The sequence below is a fragment of the Salvelinus namaycush genome, chromosome 41, assembly GCF_016432855.1.
Source record: "Salvelinus namaycush isolate Seneca chromosome 41, SaNama_1.0, whole genome shotgun sequence".
Classification (NCBI taxonomy): Eukaryota; Metazoa; Chordata; class Actinopteri; order Salmoniformes; family Salmonidae; genus Salvelinus; species Salvelinus namaycush.
The window spans coordinates 7,334,913-7,362,139 of NC_052347.1; the positions used below are offsets into that span (position 1 = coordinate 7,334,913).

Below are 27,227 nucleotides of genomic sequence, written 5' to 3' on the forward strand. Positions count from 1 at the left end.
CAGCCCAGTAAAATAAAAAGCAAATGACTTAAATGTATGCTCACTCAGCTGTGTTTCACAAGTAATCTATTACCGACCGATGTGATCATTTAGCCTACCTCAAAATATATATATATATATTATTATTTATTTAATTTTATTTAATTTTGTAATTTTTTTTATCCCCTTTTCTCCCCAATTTTCGTGGTATCCAATCGCTAGTAATTACTATCTTGTCTCATCGCTACAACTCCCGTACGGGCTTGGGAGAGACGAAGGTCGAAAGCCATGCGTCCTCCGAAGCACAACCCAACCAAGCCGCACTGCTTCTCAACACAGCGCGCCTCCAACACAGCCGCACCAATGTGTCGGAGGAAACACCGTGTACCTGGCCCCCTTGGTTAGCGCGCACTGCGCCCGGCCCGCCACAGGAGTCGCTGGAGCGCGATGAGACAAGGATATCCCTACCGGCCAAACCCTCCCTAACCCGGACGACGCTAGGCCAATTGTGCGTCGCCCCACGGACCTCCCGGTCGCGGCCGGCTGCGACAGAGCCTGGTCGCGAACCCAGAGACTCTGGTGGTGCAGCTAGCACTGCGATGCAGTGCCCCATATATATTATTTTTAAATGGCCTGAATAAGAACAATGCACTGGCAAGGAAATTCAAGCAAAGCCAATATGTGGTGATAATGTATTGGGCCTATAGCTTACAGCACAAACCTCATCGCTACAGTACTGTTTTTAATCGGTTAATTTTGCATGGGTTTACGTTTAAGTCATGTTAGATCTCAGGTTGCATTTTGACTCAAAGTGGTTGGTGACCACTGTTCTAGAGTTTTCCCTGTTAACACTCAACATTTCCCTTTACTGTGGCAAATGTGATCGAATCAATGCAATAGCCACTTTCAATGCAACATACCGAAACAAAACAAACTATGCAAGAGATTTTGTTGTAGGCAGAACGGATCGGAGTAGGATTCTATTGCATTGACACACACTACTCCGTCCGTACTCTACACAGACCGGTGCGACATAAACAATCAGAGCTGCAGTAGGCCTATATGCAATTAGACCATTGAGATATGGATCTGTGCCATTTACTTTGAACTGGACTGTGTTTGCAGCATGAGGGGTCGAGAGTAGATGCGCTTGTTTTGAGATCAAAGCTAGAGCTGCATGTAGCCACGTGTGCACATTTTGTTCACATCCTTTGCTAGTTAGTGAGTTATTAGCCCAGTCATTTGTAGTCAGCAATAGGAGAGTGACTGCTTCCTACAAGAGAATAAAACATGTACATTTCTAGACATCTTTGAAACCCGAGTCAGGAAAAGAGCTTTATTTTTTTGTATTGTATTTTGAAACAGGCTTGAATAAGCTAAGTAGCCAATAGGCAGAGGGTAGCATAACTTGTCTGATGATCTGTAATAATGGTATGGGAATAATAATGCATTATTGTAAAGTGGTTTCTTGGATCAAACAACATTTTTAGTCACCTCCTTGTCTGAAGCACAAGTGGATAAACAGGTTAATGTCAAGCCTTGTATATTTATTTTCAAAAGTCTCATGGAATGAAGGCCTACATTGAACACCAGACATTGGCTGCTACTGTAGGCTGAATGATAGAACAGCTATTTCCATGTTAAAATGTTATGAGATGCATTTTCTCCATTGTTTTTTATGATAGGCCACTCTGGTAGGACTACATTATGATCAAATAGCCATAGTAGCCTACATTACCACTGTTAATTTTTTTACTTAAAGCAGGTACAGCCTCAGTGCTCACAGTAAACACGTACGGGAAGTTGCACAGAATTTTCACAAAGTTCACGTTTGCGCTCAGCAGACCTGATATTTGCTTAGAGACTAAAAACATTTTAGGGAACATTGCTGAAGATCACAACATAATCACTGACATTTTTTAAAATTCAAAATACTGTATGTATTCACTTGCAACAGAGGCCGAAATTACACAATGGAAGACCAACAGATTATAAGGGTGACGTCAATCGCAGGCAGAAACTGAACAGGAGACCAACTCAACCCCATCCTGTCTTGGGTTTCAGACAAGCTAAGCAATAAGCCAACTAATCTGAATACATTAATTGCATTTGTTGAGGTTAATAGTTGGTGTTGTGGTGCTGCCAGCAATACAGCTAAAATTGTAGCCCATTGGATGTAACATGCCAAGAAATGCGTGAACTAGTTGGCATAACTGGTAAATCCGACATCAACAGAACAGAAGTAAAACACACCCAGCATTGTCGATCATCTGAGAAGGGAATCCGCTAACCTTATGTGTACCCTACCAGTAAATAACAAAAGCGAATACATTGTGGGTTCAGGATTCACCAACAAGCGGCGTAGCTAGCTACAGTAGCTAACTAGCTGCAAACGATACATGTAGTTAGCGCTAATATTACACATATTATTCTCAACTCGCACGAATATTGCACAGCCAGGTATGGTATGTAGTTCCATGGATGGTGGCTACAGTACAGTAGAACCCATGTTTCCCCCTTACTAGCTCGGACTTTGCTGATAGCTACCTTGAGGAAAATGTTACTGTGATGTGTTTGTCCCACCTAGCAAACTACCTTAAGATGAATGCACGAACTGTAAATCGCTATGAATAAGACCGTCTGCTAATTGACTAAAATGTTACATGTACATTGTTGTCATTGTCAGACCAACAATGTGACAGCTAGCCAGCCAACTAACGTTAGCTAGCTAGCTCGATGTAGTTAGCTCATTTCCCCAAGGTCACTCGGTTCACTTTGTCAAAATTACACATTATTTGTATCCACTAAGCACGTGCTTAGCATTGGTAGTTGTGTGTAAAATCCATTGCTCGCTAGCCAAGACGAGCTCGAGAGCAATGCAACTCGTCGAACACTGGACTATCAAGTTGCTGCTAACTAGCCTAGCTAACATACCTGCAGACTTCTCGAATAGTGCGAAGCTATGAACCTAACTACAGATTCCCGATTCGTATTAAAAATGTGTTATTAAGATGCACAATTATTATCGTGATATTATTTATACTATATTGTGTTTAGTTGCTAAATATTTGATTAACATTACCTGGAAATCACGTTCTTCGTTGAACCTAGAAAATCTGTCAGCCATTTTCTTTCTGTACGCAGCAGCTTCTTTCGTCTCTCTGAATGCTGGACATGCAAACGCCTACTGAGTTACCAACAAAGCAACTGTCCAATTGTAACTCGCAAATGCTTTGATTGACGTATACTTTGAAACAACGTTGCAAATTTGTAAAACAGTGTAATTTATTGTTATTAAGCGTGCCCAAACATATTAGCTGGTTCCCATAAACCAGAAACGGCCATCCTCATATGACAATCTAGGTAATTTAGTTTAGTCTACATTTATATCCCACACATATGCCCACTCATGTACACTTTGTTAGTATTTCTAATCTATTATTTTACTTTCTGCTGTCGAAAGAGAGCAGTAAGCTATACATTACATTATTACTTTGTTATTACAGCTCAATGGGAGACTACACATTTCCACAAGCTCTACCTGGATAATAATTAAGCTAGGTTCCCATGCCATCTCGTGGCCAATACATTGAATAGCGCCAAGGCCACATATCAAACAGCATTTAATTGTCACACGCTTCAAAAACAACAGTTGTAACCTAACAGTGAAATGCTTACAACAACAAAAAAAGCTAAAAAATAATAATAAATTGTGACACAGTGAATAAATACGCAATGATGTGCAGGGGTGCACATCGACTTGGTACTGGTACCCTATGTATATATACAAGCTTCTGTATCATTGCGTATTTATAGGAAATTGAGGTAGATATGTACATATAGTTGTGTGTACATGTTATGTGTGAGTGAGAGGTGATGCAGACAGTCAAGATGCTCTCAGTGGTGCAGCTGTAGAACTTTTTGAGGATCTGAGGGCCCATGTCAAATCTTTTCAGCCTCCTGAGGGAGAAGAGGCATTGTCGTGCCCTCTTCACGACTGTGTTGGTGTGTTTGGACCATGATAGGTCCTTAGTGATGTGGACACTGAGGAACTTGAATCTCTCTGCCAGTTCCACTACAACCCCATTGATGTGAATGAGGCGTGTTCTGCCCTCCATTTCCTGTAGTCCACGATAAACTCCTTTGTCTTGCCCATGTTGAGGGAGAGGTTGTTGTCCTGGCACCACTCTGCCAGGTCTCTGACCTCCTCAACATAGACTGAGAAAAAAGCTGAGAAAATATGTTTTTACTTTAAACCCAGCATGACAATTACTAATCTCAACTCTTATCTGCTGTACCATGGACAGCCACATCATATTTAGCTTACATTGATTGGAGTGTATTGTTTTTGGTATCTTTTAGTTGTCACAGCCATTTTGCGCATAGAGGATTTTATTATGTTGAAATGTTGAAGTTGAAATGGTGCTGGAATAGTGGAGGCAGCTCCTGTTTTCTTTGCGACTTAATTGTGGTAGCCTAACTCTCCATGGCTCTAAATCCATAGTTGTTTAGTAGTCAGAAAATGTCAGAAACATTAACTTGCTTGACCATGTTGTAGGTAATGTAACTGTTTGTTACATGCAATATGCTTTGTGGACTTCACCTGACAGATGTTGCACTCTGGTTTTGTGATGAAACACTGTGTTGAATTTATTCTGCCACTGTGCCATTTTACCCCTTGATCACACCTACAGTGTCATTGTGCTAAATGGTACGCAGCATCAACTGGATATGTGTGCAATAAAAGTTCAACATTCACCTTCTGCTACCATTCCTGTTAAGTTACACTTCAATCACACTGACAGCATCATTGCATTTTGGTACACCAGAATTACATTAATTTCCAATGAAATGCTGCGTTTGCCTTGCAGCATTGCGTTGCATATGCAGTTGTAGTGCGTTTGGTGTGGTGCATAAGTTGGAATCTATGTGTCAAACTGTATGCGTAGACGGCTTGACAGAAATGGTAGCAGAAGGTGAATGTTGAACTTTTGTTGCATATATATCCAGATGAGGCTGCGTACTATTTTGCGCAACGGTGTGTGTTCAAAGCGTTATACACATACAGTTTGACGCATACGCTTGATAAATCCAACATATGCACCACACAGAACACACTGCAACTGCCTCTCCAACACAATGCTGCAAGGCAAATTAAGCATTCCATTGGAAATGAATGTACTTCTGGTGTACCAAAATGCAATGATGCTGTCGGTGTGATCGATGCGTTAACATCATTGCATTTTGGTACACCAGAAGTACATTCATTTCCAATAGAACGCTGCGTTTGCCTTCCTGCGTTGCCTTGCAGAAGCCGTTGCAGTACGTTCTGTGTCGTTGGATTTATCGAATGTATGCATCAAACTGTATGGTACTGGGCTTGACAGAAATTGTAGCAGGTGAATGTTGAACTTTTATTGGACACATATCCAGATGCTGCGTACCATTTTGCGTAATGAACCTGTAGGTGTGATCAAAGAGTTAGGCCTATATATCATGGTGGCAAGGCATATGACAGGGATCATCTACTACATTCAGCCTCGGGATGATTTCTTCTTGAGCGGATGGTCGGGGGTCAGTAACATAACTACAAATAATTTGTAGATGGCAAATTGAACGCAAGAAGCCCCCCAAAAATATGTTTGACTAAAACAGAATCCTTTCAAACATTGGTTTCATTTGTATATGATCACGTCGTGTCTCTCTATTTTGTGTGGTAATACTTTGGAACAGATTTCATAAATGAAAAGCCCTTAGAGTTAATTTCCTGGTGGTTTTTTTTACAGCATTTTATGTCAAACAATGAAAATTCCATACACCAAAAAATTTATAAATATATACAGCACAAGTCAAACGTTTGGACACACCTACTCATTCAAGGGTTTTTCTTTATTTTTACCATTTTCTACATTGTAGAATAATAGTGAAGACATCAAAACTATGTAATAACACATATGTTATCATGTAGTAACCAAAAAAGTGTTAAATCAAAATATATTTAATATTTGAGATTCTTCAAAGTAGCCACCCTTTGCCACACCATCACACCTCCTCCTACATGCTTCACGGTGGGAACCACAGATGCAGAGATCATCCTTTCACCTACTCTGCGTCTCACAAAGACACGGTGCTTGGAACCAAAAATCTCAAATTTGGACTCCTCAGACCAAAGGTCTAATGTCCATTGCTCGTGTTTCTTGGCCCAAGCAAGTCTCTTATTATTATTGGTGTCCTTTAGTAGTGGTTTCTTTGCAGAAATTCGACCATGAAGGCCTGATTCATGCAGTATCCTCTGAACAATTGATGTTGAGATGTGTCTGTTACTTGAACTCTGTGAAGCATTTATTTGGGCTGCATTTTCTGAGGCTGGTAACTCTAATGAACTTATCCTCTGCAGCAAAGCGAACTCTGGGTCTTCCTTTCCTGTGGTGGTTCTCATGAGAGCCAGTTTCATAATAGTGCTTGATGGTTTTTGCGACTGCACTTGAAGAAACTTTCAAAGTTCTTGAAATGTTCTGCATTGACTGATCGTCATGTCTTAATGTAATGATGGACTGTCATTTCTCTTTGATTATTTGAGCTGTTCTTGCCATAATATGGACTTGGTATTTTACCAAATAGGGCCATCTTCTGTATATCACCCCTACCTTGTCACAACACAACTGATTGGCTCAACTGCATTAAGGAAAGAAATTCCACACACTTTTAACAAGGCACACCTGTTAATTGAAATACATTCCAGGTGACTACCTCATGAAGCTGGTTGAGAGAATGCCAATGGTGTGCAAAGCTGTCATCACGGCAAAGGGTGGCTACTTTGAAGAATCTCAAATATAAAATATATTTTGATTTGTCTAACACTTTTTTGGTTACTACATGATTCCATATGTGTTATTTCATAGTTTTGATGTCTTCGCTATTATTCTACAATGTAGAAAATAGTAAAAATAAAGAAAAACCCTTGAATGAGTAGGTGTGTCCAAACTTTTGACTGGTACTGCATATTTATAAATTTTTTGCTCAGAAAACTTGGGGGGGGGGTAAATAAAACTGGACCGCCAGTTGGGGAACCATGGCATATGAACTAACAGGATATTATAGAGCAAACGCAATTATCACAGCACATAGGTTGTAAAATTGCTATTTTTTCCTGACTTGGCTTCCCCAGTGATTTTACCCACGCACCGCTGCTTGCCCTTCGCTTTATGCACACTTTCTCATACTTGGGTGCCACCGAGCATGCCTTGTCAGAGAAACCTCCGCTAGCGCTTGGATTAGCCTGGGCAGCCGCTAGTGGTCGCTACGGATCCTCACTATCCATAGCTTCCAAGTTCGATATAACTTAGTTGAGAAAAGTTGTGCCTACATTGTGAAAACATTTAGACTGCGTTAAGACAGGCAGCCCAATTCAGATTTTTTCAATCAGATCGCCACCGAAAAAATCTGATTGAAAAGATTTGATTTGTGAGAAAATACAAACGAGTGGAAAAAAAGATCAGAAATTGACTGCCTGTTTAAACGCAGCCTTGATCTTTACTAAAGTAATTGTACACAAGAACCACACACTTCCTCCATGCAATCCTAACTTCGAAAACGATCATGTACTTTCGATTTTCATATCCACACCCCTCCGGTGACGCAATCATAATTTTCAACGTTGGACATTTTTAGCGAACTGTGTAGATCCTGAAAACAGCCGACGCCTTTAGACTTGAACAAAGGTAGGTCAATATCAACTATAAAGACATCAGAATTGAATATGCCCACAAGATGAATAACTTTCTTAGCAAATGGGTTTAAGTACATTTTAAATGGCGGAGGAAAAGGAGGTGAAGTGAAGTCGCGTCAACATTTTCTCGACCATAGCATAATGACATTTTTTATGAAACGACAAAACTTTCATTACTTAAGAACTTCTTAGTTGTTACATTTAAGATAACAAATGACCCAGGTAGATGTTATGCACGAAGTTACCACATAGGCTATTACAGTAGATATTGCCAGATATTACAGTACAGTACACCGCCTGTTGACGATAGTATTTCCTGACCCGGTTGTTTTGTTAAGAGCCGCCGACGCTTGCGGAACGTTTTTTGGAAACATAAGCAACGTATCTTCCATATCAGAGGGAAATCATTTTAATAAAATAAAAGGTTAAATTACTACACACCTTTATAGGGTTAGTGTTACCACACGTCCAAATATATCTCCAATATACATCGCTTGTTTATTGAAGACATAGGTGGCCATCTGTGCTAAATAGCTATCACACCTTTATAGGGTTAGTGTTACCACACGTCCAAATATATCTCCAATATACATCGCTTGTTTATTGAAGACATAGGTGGCCATCTGTGCTAAATAGCTATCTAATGTGCTCCGAACACCTGTGTGTAAGTGTAATTGGGGAGGAAGTGTAGTTCCTCAACTGGAGGCTTGCACAGCTTGTGGATCTGTGCAAAACTCTACAGTAAGTGTATCTTTTTTATTTGAAGGATTCTTTCTCGCTGATATGAAAGACAAGGGGCATATCAACATATGTTTCGAAAACCGGTTGGAAAGTCATGATTGTTGACTTTTTTTCAACTTTAAAACACAGCATCGGAATTGTATACTGAACAAAAATATAAAAGCAACATGCAACAATTTCAAAGATTTTACTGAGTTACAGTTTATATAAGGAAATAGTCAATTGAAATAAATTCCTTAGGCACTAATCTATGGATTTCACATGACTGGGAATACAGATATGCATCTGTTGGTCACAAGTAGGGGTTTGGAACAGAAAACCAGTCAGTGTCTGGTGTGACCACCATTTGCCTCATGCAGCACGACACATCTCCTTCACATAGAGTTGATCAGGCTGCTGATTGTGGGCTGTGGAATGTTGTCCCACTCCTCTTAAATGGCGGTGCGAAGTTGCTGGATATTGGCGGGAATTGGAACATGCTGTCGTATACATCCATTCAGAGCATCTCGCACATGCTCAATGGGTGACATGTCTGGTGAGTATGCAGGCCATGGAAGAACTGGGACATTTTAAACTTCCTGGAATTGTGTACAGATCCTTGCAATATGGGGCCGTGCATTATCACGCTGAAACATGAGGTGATGGCGGCGAATGAATGGCACGACAATGGGCCTCAGGACCTCGTCCCGGTATCTCTGTGCATTAAAATTGCCATAGATAAAATGCAATTGTATTCATTGTCCGTAGCTTATGCCTGCCCATAGCATAACTCCACCGCCACCATTTGACAATCTGTTCACAACGTTGACATCAGCAAACTGCTCACCCACACAACGCCATACACGTGGTCTGCGGTTATGAGGCCGGTTGGAAGTACTGCCAAATTCTCTAAAATTATGTTGGAGGTAGCTTATGGTAGAGAAATTAACATTCAATTCTCTGGCAACAGCCCTGATTGACAGTGCTGCAGTCAGAATTGCACGCTCCCTCAAAACATGGGTTTTTCATGCTCGCAGTTTAATTGTCTAGTAGGCTATTTTTGGACAAGCTGCTGAATTTGATAAACCAATTGGCTTATCAACCCTCTACCAGTTGTCTGTACAAGCACACAGGTTCTTCATTTCACTTCTCACATTATTTTACATTATGAAGCTTACTGGTAGTTCCCAGTCACATGTTGTTATTACAAGCACACAAAAACAAGAGACCGAAGCCTTTTGAGTCACTCACTGTTGTGCAGCATACACCATAGCATAGTTACAGTATGGAATTCACAACTAAATGTTTGCAGCTAGATATAACTACTAAGTTAACTGTCTAAAATGTGTTAAATGCTCGGGCATTTGGGCATTTGGATTGCTGACATAGTAGCTAGGTATCTATCAAGTTTCACTCCATTGATCTTCGTGCGTGGGTGGAGTGGGATTTTAGGAGTAGCGAAAACCTTTTTGTAACATGATGTCCTTGCCGGGCTCATTCCCATTCACAAGTGGGCGATAGCGAAGTTTTTTCATGTTGTCTTTTCATTTTGTGAAAACAAGGAAGAATCAGCTTTCCTTGCTAGTTTATTTTACCTTTATTTAAAGAGGCAAGTCAGTTAAGAACAAGTTCTTATTTACAATGACGGCCTAGGAACAGTGGGTTAACTGTCTTGTTCAGGGGCAGCATCTGCACATCTATCACTCTAGTGTTAATGCTAAATTGTAATTGTAATTATTTAGCCTCTATGGCCTATTTATTGCCTTACCTCCCTACTCTTCTACATTTGCACACACTGTACGTTGATTTTTCTATAGTGTTATTGACTGTACATTTGTTTGTGTGTAACACTGTGTTGTTGTTTTTGTCGCACTGCTTTGCTTTATCTTGGCCAGGTCGCAGTTAGGGTTGCTAACTGTCCCGTGTTAGCCGGGATGTCCCTTATATTGGGCTAAATTGGTTTGTCCCATACGGGACCTCCCTTGTCCCGTATATTTATCCAATCACAGTACAGTGTAAACGCGCCAATTCCTGCAAAGTAATTTCTGTTATTGTTCGGTCGGTTTGGCATATCAAGGAAATATGGATAAACATGCAAAAAAGACTGTGCAGCTACAACAAACAATGTGAAGCAAAAAAGACGTGGGTTAAGCCCGTCAGTGGTAACTCGACGAAAGCTTTCTGTACTTTATGCGTCGGGAATTCTCAATTGGTCATGAAGGGGAGAATGCCCTAACTCAGCAGGCCACGCTAGCTAAAAGTGCTAGCAATATTGGTGCATTCTTCGTGACGTCTACTGCGGAAACTGACATAATGGGAAAACACCTCTCCGTTTACCAGTTATTGAGCAGTGCCAACAATCGCATTCTGAAAGCTAATTGCCCAGCTCACATAGCTCATAATGCCTGCAAGCACACCTGCGATCAGCTGTCAGTGGATATTGAGACAATTGTTTTACAGATCTACAGGCACTTATCAGTATCTGCTTCCCGAAGAGAGGAACTTCGTGCATTTTTTTGCCTTTGTTGACACTGAGTGGCGTGAAATCCTGCGACATGTTTGCACACGATGGCTCTCTCTTCATCCAGCTGTCCATCGTCTCCAGCAAAGCTGGCCAGCTCTTACATCATACTTCAGGTCCCTTGGAGAGACCTGTCCTGTGGAACTGAAGAGTATTTTTGAGTATGAAGAAAAAACGGAAGCTGCTGAGATTTATCTGTGCTTTTTCCACAAAGTGGGTGTGTTTTTGACCAACTCGTAAAAAAGCTGGAGGAAACAATGCTCTCCATCACAGATGTTTTACGAGGAAGTCCAAAAGTTCCGAATTTAAGATGCGTCAGCTGAAACAGGACAGTTTTTTTCTCTGATACCAGACCAAGCAGCTGATGGACAAACAATTGTCAGCACAAATGTCCAAGCAGCAAGAGGACTTTGAAGTTCTATGACACTGTCATTACATTACAAGTGGTTTGATTTCTCACCAGAAAATGTAATGGTGAAACTGATCGGCCTCTATGAGGAGCTCTCCTTCACTGACCTGGAGCAGGTGGTGGTTGCCCTCAAAATGACAGAGACAGTCAGTATGGACCAACTCTATGAAGAGTTTTGTGCTAGCTGGGAGGAAATACAGAAAGCCAGACAGGATACCACAAAATCCACCAGTGAGAAGCAGGTGGCAGTTTACCAAAACCCAGGGAAAGCCAACTTGATCAACATCTTCAGGATTGTCTCATTTGTCCTCAGTGTGCCAGACTCAAATGCCTTTGTAGAGAGGATTTTCTGTCTGATGACCATTAAATGGTCAGACTCAAGAAACCAATGTAGCACAGAGCTGATCAAAAATTAACTTCAAATATCTGGGAACTGTGACTTGTCATGTAATGACTTCTCTCTGGCTATGCAAGAGGACTGCTTGAATCAGTCAAGCATGTAGCCTTGGTGAGTGACTCATGCCCCTCTTTTCCTCTTTTGCATTTGAAAAGTTTTTTTTTTTTTTTGCTGTAAAGGTCCCAATTGTGATTAATTTTATTTATTTTGATGTTTATTCACATAAGTTTACATAATGATACAGTTTTAGTAAAGCTATAGACTAAATGGAATATAACAATTTTTTTCCTTTCCAATTGAATAAGAATATGAATATACACTGTAACATGCCATCATGTTTTGGTCACTGGAGAAAAAAAGCACATGGCTAGCTAGTTGGCTACAGCAGGTTCTACCATTTCATAATAATAACTAGTTATTACTGTAGTTATTACTTTTAAACTAAATAACTTTTGGGGTTGATTCTTGTTGTTTGGTTTACTGTTTGAACTGTCGCTGAGATTATATTTGGTTATCAATGCAAAATAGGTTACTTTAATGTGGGGATGGGCATTTGACATTTTTGGGTACTCAGTTTTTTTAACACAAAGACTGCGCTGGAAAGAAGTGTGTGAGTATTTATCTATAGGCCTGTGTCAACATGCCTAATTTATCATAACCATTACAGATAACAAATCCTAATTGCTAAATTGCCAATATAGTACCAATCAAAAGTTTAGACTCACCTACTCATTCCAGGGTTTTTCTTTATTTCTTACTATTTTCTACATTGTAGAATAATAGTGAAGACATCAAAACTATGAAATAACACATATGGAATCAATCATGTAGTAACCAAAAAAAAGGTTAAACAAATCAAAATATATTTTATATTTGAGATTCTTCAAAGTAGCCACCCTTTGCCTTAATGACAGCTTTGCACACACTTGGCGTTCTCTGGAACACTAGAGGCAAAGCAAATTAACATTGTCTTCAAGACAAAATAAATAAAACAATTGGGACAAAATGTAACTGTGATCTCTGGTTAAAGAACGAGCTTTGACGTTCGGGTACTCGATTACTCATGCCCATCCCTGCTTTGATGAATAGTCTATATAGCCTATAGATCAGATCAAGGAGCCAAGCGACAACACTGCCCCCACTGCGGAAGGAATGATACAGCGTGTCTTCATTTTCAGGTAGTAAAAAAGTAAGTAAAAAGCCGGAGCCTATTACAAAGATACGCCCCTTTTGTGATGAAAAATTACATTGCAACACTCCGAATCGTACGTCTGCGTAGAGCTTGTAGTAAGCTTAAGTGGTTAGCATTTTGCAATCAAGCTCCTCTTGTTAACAGAAGAGAATCCCCTCCTGGATCAAGAGGCTTGCTGTCTAATATTTGTTTGAGTAGCATTTTTGAGTTACTTGTATAACTGTATGAGCTGGGATGTCTGTACTCCAAATAGTTTGTGTGAAAGGTTTGCATGTTAGCATTTAGCTAGCATTTGCTATGGGATTTTACATGTACTTGTTAGCATTGATAACCTTCTGATTGCCGTTGTGTGTTTTAGTGCCGGTATTACGGTATGGCACAAAGTCGGTATGGGGGGGTTATACTTGCCTAACATATGGAATTGTTTTAAGATGGTCATACCATGGATCATTTAGCTATTTGATTTAGAATTTAAGGACCCTGTAGGTATAAAAAATACATATATTTACAAATGATTTGATAAAATATAGAATTTGCCCATAGAAACACATGAAATGACACATTCATAAATGGCAAAACAGACAGTCAAAAAATGTATCCAAAGGAATAAGATTTTGAAGTGTCTGTCTTATATCAATGAGATATAAGAAAGCTCAGATTTATTTAAAAAAAAAAAAAAATTAACCCATTCATTTTTTTTACCTGTCTGGCACCAGTGGGACGGTAGCGTCCCACCTGACCAACATCCAGTGAAAGTGCAGGGCGCCAAATTCAAACAACAGAAATCTCATAATAAAAATTCCTCAAACATACAAGTATTATACACCATTTTAAAGATAAACTTCTTGTTAATCCAGCCACAGTGTCTGATTTCAAAAGGGCTTTACGGCAAAAGCACACCATGCGATTATGTTAGGTCAGCGCCTAGCCACAGAAAACCATACAGCCATTTTCCAATCAAGGAGAGGTGTCACAAAAGTCAGAAATAGCGTTAAAATTAATCACTTACCTTTGATTATCTTCATCTGATGGCACTCCTAGATCTCCATGTTAGACAATAAATGTTTGTTTTGTTCGATAAAGTTCATCTTTATGTCCAAATACCTCCTTTTTGTTCGCACGTTTAGTCCAGTAATCCAAATGCACAAGGCGCAGGCACTAAGTCCAGACGAAAAGTCAAAAAAGTTCCATTACAGTTTGTAGAAACATGTCAAACGATGTATAGAATCAATCTTTAGGATGTTTTTATCATAAATCTTCAATAATATTCCAACCGGACAATTCCTTTGTCTTTAGAAATGAAAGGGAACGGAGCTCGCGCGTGACCAAACTCAAGGCTTTCAGCCAGACCACTGGTTCAAACAGCTCGTATTCGCTCCTCTTTCACAATAGAAGCCTGAAACAACGTTCTAAAGACTATTGACATCTAGTGGAAGCCTTAGCTAAGTGCAATATGACCCCATTTACACTGTATATTGGAAAGGCAATCACTTGAAAAACTACAAACCTCAGATTTCCCACTTCCTGGTTGGATTTTTCTCGGGTTTTCGCCTGCCATATGAGTTCTGTTATACTCACAGACATCATTCAAACAGTTTTAGAAACTTCAGAGTGTTTTCTATCCAAATCTACTAACAATATGCATATCCTAGCCTCTGGGCCTGAGTAGCAGGCAGTTTACTCTGGGCACGCTTTTCATCCGGACGTGATAATACTGCCCCCTACCCCAAAGAAGTTAACTGATACCTGGTTACCTTCAGAAGAGTCCTGTGACACTTGTGGGGGTCGTAGAACAAAACAGAGAACAGCATCAGTGGTGATTAAAAAGTGAGTATACGCAATGCCCACTGAAAAGAATAGTGGGTATACAGCGTATAGCCCCTACTACACCACTGGGCTAAAGTCTTCCACTCAGGGACCAGACGCGAACCTGATGAAATGACTAAGTGAAGCAATGTCCTTCTCTATGTCTCTCTATGTCTATGATGCATTTTTAACCCCAGAGTAAATAGGTGTTGTCTTTCTGGCGGGTTAAGAATGTGTTGCTATGCACAGAGGCCTTCACCCCCTCTGATACCCTGCGTCATTCACTCATTGAGAGTGAATTCATTTTTGATTCCCATGAGTTGCTTGCTAGGCACTGAATGAATGCCTCGTAACAGTGCTCTGTGAGGGACTGGGGGGCCCAGAAGTACTGGTAGGTATCCAAGGATGTCGTAGGCGTACTGGTGTGTTAAATTATCCAGGTCCTGCAGGAGATGGAGCCCTCGGCTGTCCTTACTCAAGCCTCTGGTATTCTGCTAATCTGAGTGGGCGTATATGAGTCAGTGGTCATTGTGTGTCTGTGTGTATCCATCCTTAATCTTTTCAGCAGTTCCTCTATTTGTTCCTTTCTTTGTTGTATACTCTACAGTCTACATTCACTCCCCCAGAATCTAGCTGCCATTTTTGGATCCCCTTTCCACCCCTCCTCCCGTTCCTGTCCTTTCTGCCCCCCACATTCTCTCACTCCTCCACCAAGATTCCAACTGTCCCCTACCACTCTGCTCACTAAGTATCATGCTCATGTTTTTCATGCATGTGTTTTCCATAGGGAGTCGACAGGTCCCTTAAGCACAATTACATTGTCACATTGACAGTTAGGCCCGGGGCCTACATTGTTATAACAAAATTGTTACATTGCTGTAATAACACAACATGGAGAAATAACAAACTGAATCTGCACACAGTTTACCAAATGCTGAGTACAGCTAGGGAAGGACTTACTTTATATATCACATTGACTGGTCCCTATGGTCAGAGTGGTTTTCTGGACTGTGGAGTGCAGCTCTACAACCACTCATTAGCCTGTAGTTCTCATAGTTTAACCTCTTCAAGAGGTTTTTAAGAGGGCACATTACTTGTGAGTGATCCATCAAGGCCAGAGGATGTAGGCTAATCCCAGGATAGAAACTTATAACATTCACTCTGTTGACGCGATCATAAGTAAAATATTTAATATTACTCAAGGTCAAATAAAGCAAGAGTCAAGGGTGATGATAAATTAATATACTGTAGGCTACTTGCTTTGAGCTGTCACTCACTCCTATGATTTGATACAAGAGTTGTTTGACATGTCCAAATGTGGTCCCTGAGTTTCCTTGCCCTTTAGTGGCTCTGTTCTGAGTAATTTGTAGTTCCTCTCTCAAAAAAAGAGGAAACCAAAAAAGGAACTGAGATTTTCCCAAACTCAAAAAGGAGGCCGACCTTATCCATGCTATAAGTTAAAACCTCACAATTCTCACATGTAATCCTCATGGGTCATTCTGAAGGGAAAACAGCAGGGGCTAAAGGTTGGGAGTTCAACACACCATAACTAAAAATCATATATTATAGATTATACAGACAGAGGGGATTGATAGCAGCATCATTGATTTATGGGAGCACATAACTTTGGTTATATGTAGAACAGAACCATGGTGTTCCTGTTGACATGATTGATGCGACTACTCTGGCCTGATGGGATCAAGTGGCTTATTCATGCATCATCGTTTGCTTGGTATTTGACCCTGAGTGTGTTTTAAGAGCATAACCCTGAACCCTGACCCCTTTCTGCAGCCCCAACGCAGCACAATGAGAGGCTTAAAGTGTGGCCAAAGAGTATAACATAGTCTAGTAAATAACTAACACGTGGCCCCTTACTTTGGGGAATTAGATCTTCAAGGTTTGTTGTTTTGGGTCCCAAATTAACATTTGAAGAGTTAGATGGGTTAGATTTGGACACTGTTGAGTGCGCTTTTTAATAATGTGCTCTAATTTTCCCATTATTTAGGGAGAGTGAAAATGGTACAGAAAGATACTGAGCATGAGCGAGAGACAGTGCAGAAAGAGCAAGCCAGCCCTGCTGCTGCAGGGAAAAGAGGGAGGGGGGATGTGGGGAAGTGAGATGGATTTCCCGTAAATCACCATCCACCAATCACAGCTCCTACCCAGGTTGGCAGTGGGCCAGTGGGATCAAGCGACACCAAGCAACCGAGATACACAGCAAGATTACAGAGTGAAGTAGAGAGAGAGAGAGAGAGAGAGAGTTGAACGAGACCTATAATACAGAGAGTGAGTTATCATTTGTAAGGATAGGGGTATATACTAGCAGAATATTTGACTTTAGTTTAGTGAAAAACGGATAACCAGAAGAGACTGCAGACCTGCAATTCGGACCTGCCTCTGTCGGTAGGTCTATGTTTCCTTCCTCAGTGTCTATTTTTCCGTCCAGTTCTTTGTCAAAGGGCCTGTTCTTACTTCCACCCCACTTGATTTCAGTTGGGGTGTGGTGCTGTGTTTTGGAGGAGGGGTACGTGTGCGGATCTCTCGCTTTAGCAGGAAGTGATGATCAGTGAATGAGAAAGCTGGTGTGCCTGGTCAGAGTCTGGGTTAGACAAAGTGTGTGAAGGAGGGGACAGAGAGATAGACAGGAAAGTGGAGAGTAAGAATAACAATAACGAGGCTAAATACAGGGGGCACCGGTACTGAGTCAGTGTGCGGGGGTACAGGCTAGTTGAGGTAATCTGTACATGTAGGTGGGGGTGAAGTGACTATGCATAGATAACAAACAAACAGCAAGTAGTAGCAGTATACAAAAGGAGGGGGGGGGGGGGTTCAATGTAAATTGTCCTGAGGCGATTTTATTAATTGTTCAGCAGCGTAGTTGAGTATTTGCTTAGCATTTACCCCGGTAGTCAACCTGAGCTTGGCGTGTCATAAAGGGAACAGGGCACCTGTCTAAGGGAAGATCAAAAGTGAGGGGGAAAGATAAACTCCTGTGAAGTGCTGGCACACTGATGCAACATGCAGCAACCCTAGCTCTGCAGCTCTAAGCTTACAGTGTTCACTAAGCAGGCCTAGGTCCAAAGCCTCTCTGGCATTTCTCTACTGAATTAAACATGCTCAGATCAGAGGGGTTTTCATTTGAAAGACATACTCCATGCTTGATGCTTGTTAACTGAAAATAAATACAGGAATACAGCATACACCTATATACTGTTGTTGTACAAACATAAATTATGCCATGTTTGACCAGTCTAGCTCATTGCATCTTATCCCAGCAGTTTTCATGTGTATTTTATTTTGCACAGAGGCTGTCAGAGAGTCAACTTAAGGTGTAAATCTTGGCAGGTGTTGTGCAACATTGTTTTGTGCTGCTCGACCAATATTGCGCCCTTCAACACACACTCCTTCTATTCTGTGGAACTGAGGCAGGCCTGTTCCTTGAACATGCCATGTAGCAGTCTTCACAACACAACTACTTCCTGGTGTTAACTACACAGTTGTAACTGTCAAAACAAGGCCGTGATCGAGTTTCCTGTCTCATTCGCTCACCGCAAAACATGAAGTTTCAGCAGAGAAGGAGTTGCGATCAAGTTTCTGTGTCAAGCATACACTTCCTCCATGTTGAGAAAGTGATATGTTTCAAATCAAATCAAATGTATTGGTCACAAAAAAAATATTTGCTTTCGAACTTTGGAATGAGGCGCAATACAAGGCAGAGATAAACAATTACTAGATCGACTTGTTTCACCGCCACACAAAGCCGGCCATTGTTCCGTTTCTTAGCAGGTTCAAAGTTCAGTTGACATGAGGGAGGCTCTTTCCAGAAGTGAATAAGCTATACTGGGGTTTTTGATTACCCACTCAATGTCCCTGCAATCACAAGCTCTGCTCCGCTCTCTGCTAATGGACAGGTGTGAGGATCGCTTAGATCAGCAAGTTGGTTGTTGTGGAGATGTGCTTCAAATGAAGTGCTGTACACTGAGCTGTTCAGGGACGGACCGTTTTGAATAGTCCAACCAACAGCGAAGTTAGTAAACAGGATAAAACCATGTTTTATTCTGAATTGACATCATTTTCTGTTTCCTTCTCCAGCAGGTGAGATGGCGGTGAGGCGAAGGATCTTTAACTCGACCAGACCGTTCTCAGGGTCACCCCAAATAGAGCTGAAGGGGTCTTACGCAAGCCTCCCCAGCCCAGAAGACAGGACGAGTGACGAGGAGGGGAAGGAGAGCAAAGGGGACTTCATGCCTTGTTTAAAACCCAGAATAATTAAAGTCCTAACGAAGGGCACAGCAGAACAAGTGGGTGAAGCAGGTCCACTGAACTATCAGAAGAACTCGTTCATAGCCCAGGCTGAATGTGAGTATACTAAGGACGGGCGATACTAGTTTTGATAGGGTTAATTGCAGAGAGACAGAGAATGGCACCAAGCTAACACCTGCTGTCTGTGCTTCCCCAGGTGAAACCCAAGACTCTCAGCAGTTCAGCCCTTCCTGCTCCGAACGCTCCTTTGTCGCGTCCCCCAACTGCTTAATCAACCGGTATGACCTCACTTATCCCTCCATAACACACTCCATCATTATCTCCTTACAACTCTCTCAATATTTTGGTTTCTTCTTTAGCTACAAAGCATTAGCTTTAAACCACTAATGTCTTCTTACAGTTTTCGGTTTTTGTGACAGTACTGTATTCACACAGGCATTGCTGTTGTGTCTTCCACAGGGACTCATCAGAGCACAACAATGTGGCGTGTTCCACCGCAGCCTCCAACCATGACAAACCAGGCTCCCCGGCCCACTGCTCACCCAGGAAGAAGCCAAGGAAGAAACAGAAGAGGAAGGAGGAGAAAGAGGAGCAGAGGGAGACAGGGAAGCAGAGACAGAGACGTAGAGTACCTTCTGGTGTCCCTGAGCAGGAGACCCAGACTGGCAGTTCTCCTCAACTGATCCAGACCCAGGTAAGATGAGCACTCTCCCTGTAACATCCTACCGTCAGACACAAAATGGATGACGTTGAACTCTAGTTGAACTTGAAGTGCCTTTCTTGTGATTCATAGTCTGTAGTATGAACCGTAGATGGTCTCATATAGTGTTTGAGCTTCTATCAGCAAACATCCTAGCACAAACATTAGCTTTCCAACCGGTAGGAAGTGATTCAGAGAACTCTTGACTGTCTGAGACAAAGCTTCCTTTCAGGTGTCCATAGTCTTGAAGCCTCACCCACACAGATATGTGTCTGTGTCAGTATCATTACCTGGAGGTGAAAGCTCTTTCCTGGCAGACAGTCACCTTTAATCACCTGGTGGTTGGTTTGTCTTTTTCCCCTTTAGCAGGACGCTTCAGAGCACCAAAGTAACATCAGCACTTCATACAGTAGCAGTATCCCGAGTTTAGAGGCGCATGACACAAGATGCCCCCCTTACCCCCTCCAGGACTGCAACAGGGGCCCCAGCCATTCCCACCTCTACTGGGGCCCCCAGGTGTTTAGCCCCCCCTCCAACCTCTCCACCTATGGGCAGGAGAGTGACTCAGACTCTCCTCTCAGCAGTGTGGGAGACTGTTCATTGGCCCTAGCAGGGCTCAGGGGCAGTGTCAGTCAGGAAGACCGATGCTATGCAGGTCCCTTCTGCAAAGACTTCTGCAAAGACGTGGAAAGGGATGTCAGGGAGAAGGAGGGAGAAGTCTCAGAGACTGACACCAACGAGGGCCTGATCTTCAATGAGGTAACTTTCCAGACTGCAGTAGTTGTCGATAAATGCGGTTGTTTACTTGTGGCTTTTTCTGATTCCTCCTTATTAACTCAGCCAATTGTTCTCTCACATTTCCTATTAGAATATTCAGCCTGTGAATTATGAGTACAGGGAGGGGAAGGACTACAGCCTCTGCAAGTCTATCAACACAGGGTCATACGGGGAAGTGCACAGTGTGCAAGACAACAGAACACACTTCAGATTTGGCGCCAAAAAGGTACAACAGCACTTACACTCTCTGTGTATACGTTATCTGTGTGTTATCTCTCACTATTGATAACTATTGAACTCTCTTCTCCCTCTCCTTCCTCCCAGATTCTCCTGAAGAGTTTTAGTAGTGAGGAAGTGGGTACGTGGAGTGCCCTGAAGTCTCCTCGCGTGGTGGAACTCTTCGGAGTGATCAGAGAGGGGCCCTACGTTGTCCTCTTCATGGACCTCAAAGCTGGTGAGCTATACACTATACTGTACCTCGATCTCAGGCAGTGACCTAGACGCTAGTTATGTGCTGGCCAGCTGTTTGTTCACCCGCACCCACCCGCAATTGCTAATAACCCATCCGCAACCACCAGACTATATGTGATAAAGTGACAATCTGAGGCCTGCACCTGACCCTAACCCGCTATAATATAGAAAAATGCTGTAGGCTACAGTCAAAGACGGTAGAATAATTTTTTTGACATGGGGTGCAGATTTTCTCCTGATTTTAGATATGTTTCAGCTTATAATTTCCGACATTTTGGTAGACTATTTGTTAGTCAACTTATCTATTATTAGATACATGCAGCTTCTGTTCTGTCATTATATGTTGCCCTCAAAGACTAAATTAACCCCTGCTCACCAGATTGTCATAAATCAATAGAATGAATGCTTTAATCTAGTTGACATCGGTAAAGTTTTTCTCTGTCATCTTCTTTCGTGGAGCAAAAACGTTTAGGGACCAAAAAATAATTAAAGGAGAACGATTTTCCCTGCTAAATTTCCAAATGACATCAGTTTGACCGGTTGTAAGGAAGTAGAAAGCTGAGAAAACAACCCAACATGTTTCTGATAAGATTTCAGTTTGGCTTGGATGCATATTTTACGTGGTTGAAATACTATCAGCTTTTATGATGCTGATAAAGATAGATACCATCTGTAGAGGTACTAACTGAGTATTTGCATTCTCTCAAGATGCTGATAGAAAGAAATCATATTTCTCCACTCCTGTTCCTGAGTCAGAATGTAGCCTACATTTGGTGTATCATTTCACTGCAAGAAATCCTTAATTTTGCAGGAGTTAATATTAAGGCTATGTGAGAGGTTATAGACCTACAGTCAGTGTCCAGATTTCCGTTTCCACTAAACCCATCGGAACAGTAGGCTACAGTTCCCTTGAACTTCCCTATTTGTCTTCCCTATTTGTCTTGTGACTGAATTTGAATAGCTCCTCACAATCATCACACTTTTACCACTTCACCAAATATTTTCCCAACATGACTTTTCTGGCCCTCCTTTCTCTTTATCTTCAACATTTCAAAGCTTTCCTCTTGTTGAATTCAAATCTGTGGATTGACGTAAACTTTTTGTCCCGTTTCCAAAAGCATGTGGTTATTGGCATGTAGGCTATTTGGCGCGTGTACAGTTAGACTCCTAGGTTTATGCACTAATGCCAGGTAGCCTAAAATAATTAAAGAACAACCTCAATGTAGCCTATAGATATAAATTGCGCAGGAATTATACATTTATGGATTTTTTAAAGGCATTGTTTCTCTTTATTCAACCTGCCCGCTACCCACCCGCCCTTCATCCACACAATATTTAATGACCCTAAACCCGTCCGGGTTATGAGTCAACCAGGGCATCACTACTAGACACCTCTGTTGGAGTTTCTCGAAGGATGCCTCAGATCACCGCTATGATTTTGAGGTGATTTTCCATCACCCACTGACCCCTCCTGCCCTCTTCTCTATTATCTGCTTCTAGGCTCTGTGGGTCAGCTTATTAAAGAGAGGGGTCGGCTACCTGAGGACCTGGCCCTACACTACCACTGTCAGGTCCTGGAGGCGCTGGAGCACCTGCTGAAGAGACGAGTGCTGCACCTGGACATAAAGGGTAGGCCGAGACATGAGATAATGAAAATGGCTGACTTATGAACAAAACTACAGCAGAGGGTTCATAAAACACACGGTAACTGAATGCCTGGGCACATACACTGACTCTTACTAGGCATTTTAAAACTAGGTTTGATTATGGCAGCTATTAAAACAGTAATTACAAGACTTGTCAAATTAAATCAAATGTATTTATATAGCCCTTCTTACATCAGCTGATATCTCAAAGTGCTGTACAGAAACCCAGCCTAAAACCCCAAACAGGAAGCAATGCAGATGTAGAAGAACGGTGACTAGGAGAAACTCCCTAGAAAGGCCAAAACCAGTCTATGAGGGGTGGCCAGTCCTCTTCTGGCTGTGCCGGGTGGAGATTATAACAGAACATGGCCAAGATGTTCAAATGTTCATAAATGACCAGCATGGTCAAATAATAATAATCACAGTAGTTGTCGAGGGTGCAACAAGTCAGCACCTCAGGAGTAAATGTCAGTTGGCTTTTCATAGCCGATCATTGAGAGTATCTCTACCGCTCCTGCTGTCTCTAGAGAGTTGAAAACAGCAGGTCTGGGACAGGTAGCACGTCCGGTGAACAGGTCAGGGTTCCATAGCCGCAGGCAGTTGACATGTAAAGAGGAATAGAAGAAGCAGACGTTCAGGATATTCATATTTTGATTCATATTTTGCCTTGGTGAGAGTAAGTTGTTTCTCGGCTGTTTTTGCAGTTGTTATGTGGAACACAAGAGTCGCAGATCGTGTCTTGATCTCCCGCACCTGTGTTGTGAAACCAGAGCATCACAGGCTGAGAACGCGCCAAGCCGGGAATTTCCCACAGCGTGACTCACCGCTGCTCTTTAGAGGGCGCATGCGCTCGCCAGCCAGAGAGAGGGAGAGACAGAACTAGAGGAAGAGAGAGAGAGACAGAGCAAAGGATAGACAGTTGGAACCACATGGCTCAGTGCTCAGATGCCACCTGGTGTCAGATATGCCACACCACAGGCACAGATACAACGGGGAGGTTTTGCCAAGTCACCTGCTGCCTGTCTATTATGCTATAAGCCCCAGATTCATTCCTTCCCCAACAGCTGTTTCTTAATAGCCAACATGACTTGGATTTGACTCTCTTTTCCCCCTGGTTACCAGAACCTTGCCCCGGCTGCATAGCTACAGTGCTGCTAAATTTGGCTGTCTCATCCCAGAATTATAGAACAACAATATCCAAATCCAGTATATAGCCACAGATTAACGTGTGTGTGTGTGTGTGTGTGTGTGTGTGTGTGTGTGTGTGTGTGTGTGTGTGTGTGTGTGTGTGTGTGTGTGTGTGTGTGTGTGTGTGTGTGTGTGTGTGTGTGTGTGTGTGTGTGTGTGTGTGTGTGTGTTGCAGCGGACAATGTGTTGCTGTCAGAGGATGGGAGGGACACTTTTCTGTGTGACTTTGGACACTCGGAGAGAACGGACATCGGTGGACAGAGCCTAAGTGCATCCCAAGGAGGTAGCAAAATATGAACTCAAGCCCCCACTAGACAAAAAAGAGGGATACACCAAAAACAATAAAGTGTTTGACCTGGTTGTCATGTCTGAATGTATACTCTGTGTATGTGTGTGGAAGCAGATCTGAAGGGGACAGAGACACACATGGCCCCGGAGATTGTGAAAGGGGAAACCCGCCGCGGAGCCAAAGCAGACGTGTGGAGCAGCTGCTGCATGTTACTGCACATGCTCAATGGCTGCCAGCCCTGGACACGATACTACTCCCGCCCACTGTACTTCAAGGTATCATTCAACACAACACCACCCTGTCTTCATACTTGACGTGTGACACATATGTAGCTTTTGACGTTTCAAAAAAAAAATCGTAGCCAATATTAGGCCTCTGATTGGATTGAATCTTCGTGTCGTGGATTGATTGTTCATGTGGCTATGGTTACAGATAGCCAATGAACCACCGCCTCTGAGGGAGATCCCGCCCGATTGCAGTCAATTCACTGCTGATGTCATAAAGGTGGGACTACAGAAGGAGCCAACCAAGAGGGCCTCCGCCTCGGAGCTCAAGGGAAGAGCAGCCAGAGCTCTGAGAGAAGGTGAGGGTGTAGCACCGCCACTGTTCTTAGATCAGTTCTTAGATGTTAAAAACTGTGGCTGTTAACCATGTTCATGTGAATACTGGCTAACAAACCTACTGCTTTTAGATCAGTCCTTATAACTGACTAAAAACCCTACTGTGTGTCTTTAGTGGGAGGACTCAGCAGCCCCATCAGAGGGTCCTATAAGGAGCCTCTACAGATAGATGACAGCCCCAGCCAGTCTAGCCAGCCCTGGCCTCCCTTTAGCAGAGACACCTGCTCTGAGGAGAGCCCTGAGCTATGGCTGGAATCCATGAACCCAGGGAGCAGGGAGCTGAACAATGATGAGGAGGAGGAAGGCAGTGAGGCAGACACAGAGGAGACAGCCTCACCTCCAGACTCACCTCGCTCTCTACTGACACAACTCCATGAATGGCGAAATCCCAAGATGGCCGACGTCACCTCCAACGTATCGGAGCTTGAACTGCGCAAACTGGAGAGAGGTAAGGGTTGTTGCAACATTCTGTGTGTTTGCTGTCTGTCAGTCTGTGTATCTAAGTTCATTTTACTTGATGTATATCTGTGTGAGTCTATATCAACTCAAGTCAACTCCTCTGTTCTTACCGCTCCTCTTCTGCTTGTCTGCAGAGTTCTACCTGACCAGTCTGTCTCAGCTGCACTCAGCAGAAACCCAGGAGCAGCTACTGTCCTGCCTGAGCAGCAGTGACTGTTACTCCAACAGGGACTTATGGGACAGAAAGGTAACCCACCATATAAGCCTGCCATACCTACATGTTAGATAATATGAACAGCTGTAGAGTGTGTAATGTGTTTCTGTGGGTTGGTATCTGGGTCTCTCAGGTCACATTATCAGCCCATTCACAGTTCTCCCTCTCTTTTCCCTGTCTCCCTCCTCCCCTAACTACAGGACTCTGGCCGTTGGTCCATCAGCCAAGGTGATGACCTCAGCTCTGGCGTGTTCTCCTACAACAGCCAACCGGACGGACAGATTCTTAGTATGGACTGGCTGGTTCACCAAAGCCACCTGTCTCCACCCCGATGCTTTGAGGGTGAGTGACATTGTTATCTGACCCTGGAAGATGCTACAGCTCAGGATGTTTAGATAAGAGGATCATGTCATATTGTTTCCCACTGGATAGGACCTCATTCCCATAGAGATATCACTCATGCTGAGAAAGCATATGCAGTGCACTCATGTTGGCTGTTTCTCTGCACTGTGATTGGCTCAGGAGTTGACGTCTGCATCACGGACGTAAATGGGCAAAGCATCCGGGTCCGAGAGAAACGCAGGGTGAAGGTGGGCCACATCGCCACAGGGATCAGCGACCAGGTGAGTGAGGACTCATGGTTGAGTTTTCAATATGCCTCCCGACAACAAGTCGTGCACAACCATATTTTCATTTTGATGCTCTTGTCCTTTTCACAGGCGACTACACACAGGCCTTCATTACAGCACCTTACACCACCTGTGTCTCTCCCCTAGATCTCTGAGAGGGTGTTCACCATGGAGACTCAGGAGCAGGAGCCAGTGGCCCATGATGAGGAGGTACAGGACTCTGGCCTCCTGCTCTGCTGTGTCCCTGCTCCTGACTACTGCCAGGCCTGGAGATGGAGGGTCAAGGAGGGGGTGCTGGAGACTCGTGACTGAGCCATCAACTCCCCCCACTCATCAGTAGCAGTCTCATCAAGCATCAGGACTGTGAACTCACTCTTGTACGCCTGTCTCAGTATATCCTGCTTTTTATCAAACTGGGTGTAATGTCTAATCCTCGTAAGGATCGTACCCTTTGTTTCAATTTTTGCCTAAAATGACATACCCAAATCTAATTGCCTGTAGCTCAGGACCTGAAGCAAGGATATGCATATTCTTGATACCAATTGAAATGAGACTTTGAAGTTTGTGGAAATGTGAAATTAATGTAGGAGAATATTAACAGCAGGGGTTCAAACTTTAGAACCCAGTTCCTACATTGGAGTATAAAAATGTATTTTATCAAACAAAACTATGCTCAATTTTATCTCTGGGACCCTCATGACAAATCAGAGCAAGATTACTGAATGTAAGTACATTATTTACCTTTAGAGGTGAATGTGACAAGTTTTTTGTTGTTGTGCACTCTCAAACAATAGAATGGTATTTCTCACTGTAATATCTACTGTAAAGTGGACAGTGCAGTTAGATTACCAAGAATTTAAGCTTTCTGCACATATAAGACCTATGTCCCGGAAAGTTGGATGTTACTTCCGTTATTCTAGTCACATTAACGCACACGTTAGCAACCATCGTCACGGTATTGGGACACCGATCCCAGAGGATAAAGGGACAAATGTCATGTTTCTTATAAATGGATATCCCTGTATATTACAGGAGCACACACGTGTGGTGTTTGTGTTCTCTTTAGAGAAAATGGTTCATGTGAATAAGCTACAACTGCCTTTCTCAAAGTAAGGTATGGAAAGTCCAACAATACTGTAAACCTAGCATCATTTTATACACCTGTCCAAAAATGACAGCCCTTTTCTGTACTTAGCTAGAGCACACCCAACAATTGCA

At 42.6% G+C, this 27,227-nt stretch overlaps 2 protein-coding genes across 6 annotated transcripts in view; one reads left to right on the forward strand and one right to left on the reverse strand.

The window, feature by feature from the left end:
• Positions 1–3,146, reverse strand: part of LOC120034169 (G patch domain-containing protein 8-like) — a 36,616-nt gene extending 33,470 nt beyond the window's left edge. Inside the window, exon 1 of the mRNA XM_038980623.1 lies at positions 3,062–3,146. Coding sequence (XP_038836551.1) covers positions 3,062–3,106 — 45 coding nt within the window. The 5' untranslated portion in view covers positions 3,107–3,146. The remainder of the gene's footprint in view (positions 1–3,061) is intronic.
• A 4,464-nt stretch (positions 3,147–7,610) lies between these two features.
• LOC120034417 (mitogen-activated protein kinase kinase kinase 14-like) lies at positions 7,611–26,562 on the forward strand. Of its 5 annotated transcripts, none has more exons than XM_038980961.1 (16): positions 7,611–7,700; positions 18,846–19,112; positions 19,213–19,294; positions 19,476–19,710; positions 20,083–20,475; positions 20,585–20,719; positions 20,818–20,947; positions 22,465–22,593; positions 23,974–24,081; positions 24,202–24,362; positions 24,520–24,670; positions 24,823–25,155; positions 25,301–25,413; positions 25,581–25,722; positions 25,903–26,003; positions 26,157–26,562. In XM_038980961.1, exons 2-16 carry the CDS (start codon positions 18,854–18,856, stop codon positions 26,319–26,321), a joined length of 2,637 nt encoding a protein of 878 aa, XP_038836889.1. In that variant the 5' UTR covers positions 7,611–7,700; positions 18,846–18,853; the 3' UTR covers positions 26,322–26,562. The 5 variants fall into 5 exon arrangements, with proteins under 5 accessions (XP_038836889.1, XP_038836891.1, XP_038836892.1 ...); XM_038980963.1 differs by having other exon boundaries at positions 20,086–20,475; XM_038980964.1 differs by having other exon boundaries at positions 20,185–20,475.
• The last annotated feature ends 665 nt before the right edge of the window (positions 26,563–27,227 follow it).

What these genes read in the sequence shown, in the direction of transcription:
- LOC120034417 (XM_038980961.1), top strand. Translation starts at nt 18,854, where the DNA reads ATGGCGGTGAGGCGAAGGATCTTTAACTCGACCAGACCGTTCTCAGGG. An exon ending in TCAGATTTGGCGCCAAAAAG is followed by an intron (nt 20,720 to 20,817) that starts GTACAACAGCAC and finishes CCTTCCTCCCAG; the next exon opens with ATTCTCCTGAAGAGTTTTAG. An exon ending in CCCGCCCACTGTACTTCAAG is followed by an intron (nt 24,363 to 24,519) that starts GTATCATTCAAC and finishes CTATGGTTACAG; the next exon opens with ATAGCCAATGAACCACCGCC.